This window comes from Triticum aestivum, chromosome 1A (genome assembly GCF_018294505.1).
Source record: "Triticum aestivum cultivar Chinese Spring chromosome 1A, IWGSC CS RefSeq v2.1, whole genome shotgun sequence".
Classification (NCBI taxonomy): Eukaryota; Viridiplantae; Streptophyta; class Magnoliopsida; order Poales; family Poaceae; genus Triticum; species Triticum aestivum.
In genome coordinates this window covers 538,616,394-538,626,260 of record NC_057794.1, presented here as the reverse complement: position 1 = coordinate 538,626,260, position 9,867 = coordinate 538,616,394, and the positions used below count along the sequence as shown (strand labels likewise).

The following is a 9,867-nucleotide window of genomic DNA, read 5'->3' as shown; positions in this document are numbered from 1 at the left end:
TCATCAGAGAAGTCCTTGATAGCAGGTTGTTCATCTCATTGAAACGGATGCATCAATATTCTGGAGCATCTCTTGAACTTGATCACAACCATCAGAAGTATAGAGGTTACAATAGAAGACCAGTGCCAACTCTCGCATTTCATCATCTGTCAAACAAACACCGCCATCATCTTTCCATAAGCACCGGACCGTATTCTTTCGCCATCGGTGTGATGCTCTGTTTTGGAAGAATGTTGACGACTACAACGTTTGCTGACGCCATCTTCCTCCTTGGAGGCGTTTTCGAAAGATTTTGCTCACTACTCCCCGGTCGGCTTTCCTCATAAAAATCGGTCCACTTCGTATTTATTTGTATTTTGTCCATCTATCTATATGAAACCAGCATTTATTTGCATTTTCTCCATCTATCTATATGAAATCGGCATCGGCAGAACGCCTACATTGGATCATAACAAAAAAATTGCCCACTTTAAAAGCAAACTACCTTGGATCATAACAAAAAAAAAGCCCACTTTAAAAGCAAACTTGTCCGAATACTCAGTACACGATGTTGTTCTAGTGCCACGTAACTAGGTAACTAACGCATTAATTCCAGTATGTAATGCACAACGAACTTAGCGAAACTCGCAAAGAGTGGGGTGGGGTATTTGCAACAAGATGATGTCCGTCTTGGCATTTCTTCACCCGTCGGCAGCACACACCTTCTATGAGAGCACCCATGTCAAGTTTAGGACTTGAACCCGGATGGGCTGGTTCCACCACAAGGAACCTAGTCATCTAGGCTAGCCATATTGATGTTGTACTCAGGTTTCCCCGTCGGCGTCTCCTTGGGCCCCAGGCGGCAGCGGAAGGTCCGGAACATGGGGTCGTTGGGGCACACCGGCAGCTGCTGTTGCAGGATGTCCTGGGGCTCGAGCACCGGCGCCGGAGGGGGCGCCGGAGGGACCGAGCCAGTGGCAGCCAGCTGGAGCAAGCCGCCGGGTGTGGCGGGGTCGATCATGTAGGGAAGGTCCTTTCTTTCGTAGTTGGCGCATGGGCTCCCTGAAATCCATCCGCCAAAGAGATCAAGTCAGACTATATATTTCATTGTGCGTCAGGAAGAAGAAGATTTAACCAAAGCGTCCATGGTGTCCATCAAGCAAAGCAGATACTGTTACTTACTGAAGTATGCAGCTGCAGTGGCAGGGAACTCGGTCACGATCCCGTCGGCGCCCACCGACAACGTGTCCGTGGCGATCTCCACCAAGGGGTCGGCCCAGTAGTCGAACGCGAGGTTCATGAACTCATTCTTGAGGACGCCGACATACACGTGCAAATTGCCGGCATGCAGCCTGTCGACCAAGGAATTGGTGAACCCCTCCAGGAAGAAGCCGTTGACCCGCGCGGCAGAGCTGCGCCTGAGCTTCACCGCGTTTGCAAACTCTAATATCTCATCCACCGAAGGCTTGGAGGCGTCGCTTATGTCGAACTCGATCGTCAGCACCCGCTGGAACTTGGGGAACGTCTTGAACGCCGCAAGCACCGGGGCGTCCTCTGACTGTATGAGCACGCGCTGCTTACAGGTCTCCTTGTCGTACCCGGACTTGACAAGCGCTTTGGAGACCGCATCCACCACGTCAAGGCTTCTGGCTATAAGGTACGTAGCATGCTGCACTCGGTAGGTACAAGACCTCTCTTGATCAGTTGGACAGAATAACAACAATAGGTAACAGGAGCGAGCAAATGAATCATGTCAAAAGTAGGATGCTATATATGCTGTCTACCTCTATGCCAATCAGTATACCAGTGATGTTGCTGGCTTTTGCAAAATCAAGGAACTCAGCCAGTGTCATAAATTTGCCAGCGTTCTTCGCCGCAGGATTTCTCTCCAGGCGTGCGTCTGCGAATGGACCGACAAGGTTGGCTGCTCCGGTGAACAAAAAACATGTGACATCAATGTTAGTGTATGCAAATCTTTGGCAGAACAAAATAAGGAGTATGTCTTGCTTCGCACGTTTTAAGGTTTGGATCTCGCTCCATAAGAGATCAAACGAGAAAATGCCCGACTTGTTCTGTATCTCATTGACAGTTGTCATTTTTTCCAAGAAAGTTGTGGCTGCTGTCGTGCTGCTGTTGAGATCTGTAGAGCCCAGGCAGAAGGCGACCCCGTCTTTCGACATCCGGACCCAGCAATCTATTATGTCCGCGCCATCTTTCACCGCTTGTTGGTAGGCAAGGTCCGTGCTGTCTGAGAAGACGCCACTCGCACCATTGTGGGTTATGATCAGTGGCCTGACGTTTGCTTCTACTCCTGCTTGAGTGGAGGGATCAGTATATTGTGTTACAAGATGATGATAAGTTAGCAAAGCAACACCATGGATCAGGAGAAGATTGCCAGATTACCTGGAGGAGCTCCATCTTTAGCAATAGGAAAAACGAATGCATTGCCCTTGGTATGTGCCATGCACACTGCAATTAAAGGATCCTCATGAAGATGTTGTCAACAGGAATCAAAAACGAAGAGCTAAATTGTACGGGTACGTTCCTATCATGTATAAAGTAACATTTCAAAATTTTCATCAACATCCATTTCAGTTATAGCTTCTTCCATTTCAGTTCTTACCTATGGCTCCTGATGCGGTAGGTGGATTGTCTGTTAAAACGCCGTCGACCGAGAAGTCTGAATTGTCTATGAACTGCAAGATTTCCGCGCTGGGATCATAGCTGTAGTTGTAACTCATACAGGGATCATCATTGGCAAATCCAGATGCGTACACTTCCAGCCCTAGGGCATGTGCATCTTTGACCAAACTGGTAGACGGCTCCAAGTACATATCCTTATTCTGTGGCCAAATAAATTGCTTGGGAACAAGAATCCCCGATGCAAAGGCCTTGATAGATTTCAGGTCTTTCAGAAGTTCTCCATATGTTCTCTTTGTCGTAGGCTCAACAAGGTCTTCACGGAGAAACCGGAAAATCAACTTTATATCACTTCTGACCTTTCCACTGAGACTTTTTAAGAATGCAAATTCTGGTGAGGAGACGCGAGTGACAGGAAATTCTTTTGGTAGTCCCAATATGTAATCTTCGCCACTTAATCCGTGCTCCAGAAAAAACGAGTTGTACTAAAGAAAATATGAACTTCTATTAGATAGAGAACATGGTACAGTACAAAGAGATCCTTGGTGAATCTTTGAATGTTAGTGAAACCACATCTACCTCTATGTTGACCCAAATTACATGAAGCTCGCCTTTTTGAGCCAAGACGCTTTGAACCACATTGTCAAGCGACAACAGTTCCTGTGTTCTGTCAAATGTATTTGAGCGAGACAAAACATTCTGAACCACTGAGGGATAATCAAACCACGTGACAAGTCAATACTTTGCAACAGGAAAAAAGAAGAAGAATTAAAAACAGAACCTAAATGGAAAATCAGAAATGATTTCAAAGGATCAACCATTTGGAAGAAAAAAACTTTCAAGGATCCATTTGAACCTTATTCACTCCAAATATGGAAAAATATATGTGTTTTTACCACGTTTGCAATTGCTAACTTCATCATGGAGCATGGATAAAGTACTTTGATTTTACGGTTATGATTTTCAAGATAACCAAGATTATTTTTTCTGCTTACATAGGACACTATGTAGCTCCTCTGATTTGAAATCCAGAGAAAACCATCCTTGAACATCTCGTCCATTCACTTGATAAGTCGAGCCCCTGTCAGCGAACTTCTCAGCAATATTTGACGAATTGTCAAGTCTCAAGCTGCCATGGCAGAAGCCCACACCGTCGCTAGAGAATTGCAGGTCGCAGAACAGAACCACCTCACACAAGCTACTTCCCATTGCCATGCTGTATGCAAGCTGGCTTGACTCAGGCACTACCCCAGACAAACCCCCACGAGCAATGACTAGAGGACGACGACCTGTAGGACAGTACTAGAAAGATTAGCAGCACGGCAGACAAACCATAATGTAGGCTGAAAGAACATACTTTCTAGCTCACATTCTTCTATACAAAATACGCGCTTTTCCTTTGTCGCATGCTAAACCAAAAAAAAATCCCAATTCATAACTCAGCAATGGGCTAGATGCTTACCACTCAGAGTCAGCCATCCCGGTACTGGAGGATCCGAAGCAGCCTTGGTTCCATGAAGAAGTAAGAGGATCAAGAAAACGAGAGGATATGTTGCTCCCATTCGGGTTAGAGACGAGCACCCTGCTGCATCACACAAATTTCACAACAGATGCAACATACGTAAGTACCATGCGTTCACGAGAGATGCAAGATAGACAAATCTGTGTCTCTTCACGAATCAATTCAGACAATAATTGCAGAGGCGCAAGCAAAATAGTTGCAGAATTAAGGGAAAGGATGACAGCATCTCACCAGACCTTGTGGGGAAATTCAGGCTTCAAATGTGCTAGCGCGACGGAGTGGGTTTGGGGAAAGGGATCTAGCACCCACAAAACTAGAGGAACTAAATTGTGGATAGGCGGCAGGCAAGGCATGCATGCAAGGTCTCTAAATCAGACTGTGGAGAGGAGGCAAAGGAGGAGGCAGAAGACGAGGCGAAAGGCTTCTAAAAATAGGGGCCTCCCGGGCGATGGACAGGGTTTTGACATGGCATGGATGATCGTCTCTCACTCACTTGTATGGCGAGTCTCTGCTCCACCTCAACAGCCAGAAAAACCTCCCCTTTTATATAAAAATGTAAAAGGGAAAGAAACAGAGAGATGGTTTTCTTTTCGTGCCATTGCTGGAGCCAGAGCAACTCCATCCAAGGACCTTAGACTAGATATCCTGGACGTGTTCGGTGCCTTCTCGCCGCTCCCTTGCTGAACCTACATGCATATGTTCAGAATTCAGATAGATTAAATGGGACGGGACACAATGTATGTAAGATGAAAATTACACGATGCAGAGGTTGGTTTAAGAAATCTAGCAAAATTTACAGAAATAACTGGTCATGAGAACATAAAAGGCCAGCATTGGATCTGAGGCTTTGACCTCTGTATGCTTTCTCCCATTTCCCCAATTAGAGACGGCCGCGAAATCTCACCACGAACGGAACGGACTACGGAGGCTGTGCCCGGGAGACGGGTCGAGCACGACGGAGGGGAGGAATAACGACGAGGACATAGGGTTTTCTCCGACGGGAGTAATGGATGGACGGGGAGGCGGCGGCGCTACGGAGCCCTGCATGCCCTAGGCGCCGAGAGGAGGAGCGCGGGGAGACGGCGGCCCTCGCCATCCGCCGCGTGCCGGTGGGAGCGGCGGGGATGGGTGGTGGAAGTGGCGGGAGTTAGAGGGAGAAGACGGCACGGCGACATTGGATTCCGGCCGCCGGCAGACGGGACGAAGGCGAGGTTCTTCTCATCCCATCGTGTAGATAAGGTTAGCTTAGTCCCCATCGGCGTTAATTGGAAGGGATCGACGTAATCCGCCACCTCCTCTTCACATTGGTGTTGCTTCGGGGCGGCGCTGGGATGGGAGTGGCATGCCCTCCCGTCAATCTGCGGATCCGGTGGTTTGTGTGCTCCTGGGATGGTCGACGTCTTGGTGGTGACACCGTGCTCCAGTTCTAGGCCCTCTCAGGCGGCTTGGTGGTTGCTCTGGTCTACAATTCGTCGATGGCAGCAGCGGATCGGGCGCACCCGGTGAAGCTCGATTTTGCTCCTCATGAATCCCACGAGTTTGTGTTCTCTGACTTGTTTGGATATTCGTGCGATATCGACTTCCACAACTTCAGCTCATGCTCGGTCACGCTGGTCCTTCGAGACCGTAGCACGGAGACTTCCAATCCGCGTTTACAAACAAAGTTTGGCCAGCCGAGGCTCGGGAGCAGCAATGGTGGCAGCGACGGTGCACTTGTGGCTCGTGATGGAACTTCAAGCTGATGTGCGTCTCAGGGACATCCTTGTAATTTTTTTCTTTGTGTGAGGTGCTTTGTGTTGATGTTTATCCTCTATAACAAATCTGATGGCTTATTTTTGAAAAAAAAGGAGGAAGCATTTTGTTTGCAAGTACGGGCGGATAACGAGCATGTTTGGCTCCTTAAGGTTTAGAGGCTCGCTATCCTAACAAGATAAAATTTAAGCTCAGTTTGGATCGTTACATCCGCAAAAAAAAAGAAGAAGTTTAGATCGTTAAAAAGCTCATGAGTGCTTGCAAACGCTAGTTACCGCTTCTCATACGTCCAACACTATAGTGTCATTGTGCCATGAGTGTGTTTCATGATGACAACTCTTTTTTCCTTTTTTGCAGGGTTTCATAATGACAACTCGCCTAATCAACTTTGCCACTATTCAACTCCGAGACACACCAACAGAAGATTTGTGTTCTGTGATGCGGGCAAAGCCAATTGTGATTAAAAGGTCTACACGCGGGCTAGTGAAATACTCCCTTCGTCTTAAAATAAGTGTCTCGAATTTAGTACAATTATATTAAATCCGACCTAGAAAAATATGTTGAGAAGGGGAGAGTACAAATGAGTTTAAGGAGCTACTCATGAGCTCGATTGATAGGAACTTTAGCTAAGCTAAGAACAAATACGGACTTGATAAGCAGAAACGAGACGACACATGTTTGTAAACATCTACGTGCAACAACTCGTTACTTATTTTCAAGGGGGGCCCCGGGCTTCGAGTTCCTTATCAAGCACATGCAAGCTGATGGGATGAACGTAAATTTCAGCGACCGACAACAGTAAAAAGGAGCTCAAAACCAAACCAATATACTATATCATCACATTTATCTACTGCACTGCACTTAGTGTATGCACCACTCTATTGATCTTTGCAACAATATTGGATGCGTGTACTCTACTTCCTACCGTAATTAATCTCCAGAGGTAGGTATGATCCCCTTTTCAGGTCTGGTGTGTTCTGCTTTGAATTTGCTGCAGCCTCTAGCTCTGCTATACATATGGGCTCTTGAATTTTGTGGTAGATGAACTAGCTACTAGCCAGATGACCTTGCTAGTACTGTAGATGTAGCAGCAGAGGTGATCAAGTACGATTTTCTTATTTGTCTCCTGTTTCACCCGATCTGGGGACTGGGGTACTATCTTTAATGCTGTGCCTCACGTTTAGTGGTAGCTTGAACAAAGGTATTTTTGCATGATTTGAAGTTCATCCCAAAAGGCCTCCTCAAAACCCCTTCTTGTATTGGGACATTCAGACTTAATTTCAAGACAATATGAATGCATATTTTCTCAGTGTTTCCTAGCTAGGATTGAGGGATATTTGGTGAAAAGTCTCATTGGCCTGGCTCGGATAATGGGATTTCATCTTTAACCCTTTCTTTCATTGCACTCTGGAGATTTGCCCTCTCCAATCTAAGTAACATGTACTTGGGACCTGAACAGAGCCTCTTCCCCAAGAAAAGTCTAGAGTACCCTTGCCTCGTCTCCGATGGCCTTAGGACCATGGCGGCGCGGTGGATCTCGGTCCTTGTCGGCAGGAGGGATTTGTTTTCAGTTGTTTTTTCGCGTTTTGTTGGGGTTTGTGTCCTGCTTAGGAAGACGAGACGGCGGCGGCTCCCTGAAGATGGAATAAGGTTCTCCCCGTCTAGCCCCCGTCCCGATGGTGTGTCTAGTATCATCGGTGGGCGTGTGGAGATGCGCCTCCGGCGGATCTGTCCTTGGTGGATTTGCTCGGATCTGCTCGTAGTTCGTCTACGTTCATGTGTTTTCAGGTTGGATCCTTCTGATCTACGCTACTCTTCATCGGCGGCGATTGTTGTGCTGCTGCGCTGGTCCTATGGGGTCTTAGCACGATGACTTCCCGGCTATCTACTGCAACAAGTTTTGCCCGACTCCGACTAGAGAGGGGCGATGACGGCGGCGCGCCTTCGGCTCGCTTCAGTGCTTGTAGTCGTCGCTAGGTGTTCTACGAATCTGGATGTAATTTTTATTATTTTTGGTATTCGTTGCACTGCCATGATTGAAGATGAATAGATTGGAAGTTTTTTCGCAAAAAAATAATAATCTAAGTGACCTATCTTCGCACCCATACCCCCTATAAACCTCTATTGGAGTCCCTTTTCGGCTTTGATATAAGTGACGATGTGCTATGCTCGTTTGTGAGAGGCGAGTGTGGTCAGTTGCGACCCTTTGCCGCTATGCTCAATTCATAGTGGCCATGTGACCCCCGCCCCCCGCACCCCCCTCCCACCCCACCCCCAGGGTCGGTGATAAGTACAATCTGTTTGGTAACCTTCTGGGTAGAAGGCGAGTGGAGTTTGTGGAGGGATTAGGCGTGAGAAATAGATTTTTACTCTTTTTCCCACGTGATAGGAATTATTCCGCAATGGAGCCGTGCCGACGAATTAAGAAGGACCCCATCGGAAGACATTGGTGCGAGTTGGCTCCCTCACTCTTATACCTTTTCCACTTAAACTTCCATTCCATCTGACTCCAAACCCCACAAACCAAACATTTCGAAAAGGAAAGAATGAGCCCATTTTGGTCTTTCCTAATAGTGCCGGGCCAAGGTGACAGATGTAAATGATCAAGGAGCGAGGGGAAGAAATCACTGCTCATAAGAAAGGGCAAACGGAACATGCACGCGTTCTACATCAGTGTGTTTGTGGCTTGTTCATCTTTGTATGCAAGATCTCGTGGACTCCGGCCGGCCGGCTGACTAGCGACTAGCGAGCGAGGGTGCCAGACAGACCATGCGCGCCCGGGACGCCATTGATTGACTCACTCGAGATCTCTTCTTGCCAGCGCACCCCGCCGGCCGGCCTCCATAAATCCCGGTCTCGATCTCCAGTGGCATCGACGTACGTCACCATTCCCCTCGCCTCTTCCTCCCGCTGAATCCATCCAAGCCCTTCACTGAGCCGCGCACCTTCTTCTCTCTTACTAGTTCCTTCTGCATCCAGCTTTCAGCTCATCCGTCCATCCATCCATGGCGCCTCGCCCTGCAGCAGCAACCGGCATCGCCATGACCACCGTTGTAGCGCTGCTCGTGGTCGTCGTCGTGGCCTGCGTGACGACGGTCCAGGCCTTCGACGGGACGACGACGCTGGGCCTGCAGGGGCAGTGCGCGGCGGACGAGCAGGAACTGGTCGGCAGGAAGCCGAGCGCCAGGTACATCAGCTACGCGGCGCTGCGGGCCGACGCGATCCCGTGCGACAAGCGCGGGCAGTCCTACTACACCAACTGCGGGTCGATGCAGCAGGCCAACCCCTACACGCGCGGCTGCTCCGCCATCACGCGCTGCGCCCGCAACATGAACTGATCCGTCCACCCGTCGGCCGTCAACATGGGTATGCATTGTGGTAGATCGATCGACCGATCGGTGTGGGTGTGGTGCGGACGGACGCACGCGCGTACGTGAGCGTCTGATCTCGAGCATGCATGATTAGTACGTAGCAGCACGTACAGTAATTATGCAGCCTCCATTATGTTTGGTCAGCATTATGAACTGCATGTCTGTGTAGTGAAAATGTAAGTCTGTGTGGTGGCTAATCAGCTGATTTTATGTTTGGTCACTTGAGTCTAGCACCAGCCATTATGCAGCCTCCACTTTTTTAACCGGACGAGTTAATTTGGTCTCTACTTTCAGTCAAAGCAGTGCAACCGAACAATAGTAGTGTACCAACTGTTCGCACGCATGCAGCTTCAGTAAGATAGAAGACGGATAGACCAGGAAAGAAATATCAAATCTGAAGTTTTTTTTTTTGGAAAACAGGAAAACTGAAAATGTAAAGAAATCTGTCAGAAGAACTTCTTTGGGGAAGTTACCAAAAGGGTGCAAATTAATTAAAACACTGTATTCCTATGTTCTAAAAATACGAAACAAAATCACACACACACACACACACATTATGAAAAAAAAACTAAGGATTCTAGGAAAAGCGCAATAAAATAAGCT

General features: G+C 48.0%; 2 protein-coding genes across 5 annotated transcripts; one reads left to right on the top strand and one right to left on the bottom strand.

The window, feature by feature from the left end:
• Nucleotides 1-369: 369 nt before the first annotated feature.
• On the bottom strand, nucleotides 370-4,749 carry LOC123064449 (glycerophosphodiester phosphodiesterase GDPDL7). Of its 4 annotated transcripts, none has more exons than XM_044487953.1 (10): nucleotides 4,373-4,749; nucleotides 4,082-4,201; nucleotides 3,615-3,908; nucleotides 3,199-3,326; nucleotides 2,603-3,104; nucleotides 2,383-2,448; nucleotides 1,994-2,290; nucleotides 1,764-1,903; nucleotides 1,162-1,648; nucleotides 370-1,041 (listed from the first exon to the last, which is right to left on the bottom strand). In XM_044487953.1, the coding sequence occupies exons 2-10, from the start codon at nucleotides 4,179-4,181 to the stop codon at nucleotides 770-772; spliced, it is 2,286 nt and encodes a 761-aa protein (XP_044343888.1). In that variant the 5' UTR covers nucleotides 4,182-4,201; nucleotides 4,373-4,749; the 3' UTR covers nucleotides 370-769. The 4 variants fall into 4 exon arrangements, with proteins under 4 accessions (XP_044343888.1, XP_044343870.1, XP_044343874.1 ...); XM_044487935.1 differs by having other exon boundaries at nucleotides 4,082-4,204; nucleotides 4,373-4,748; XM_044487939.1 differs by having other exon boundaries at nucleotides 4,082-4,204; nucleotides 4,378-4,748.
• A 3,625-nt stretch (nucleotides 4,750-8,374) lies between these two features.
• LOC123179967 (protein RALF-like 22) lies at nucleotides 8,375-9,527 on the top strand. Its single transcript, XM_044591904.1, has 2 exons — nucleotides 8,375-8,770; nucleotides 8,873-9,527. The coding sequence occupies exon 2, from the start codon at nucleotides 8,899-8,901 to the stop codon at nucleotides 9,229-9,231; it is 333 nt and encodes a 110-aa protein (XP_044447839.1). The 5' UTR covers nucleotides 8,375-8,770; nucleotides 8,873-8,898; the 3' UTR covers nucleotides 9,232-9,527.
• Nucleotides 9,528-9,867: the final 340 nt, after the last annotated feature.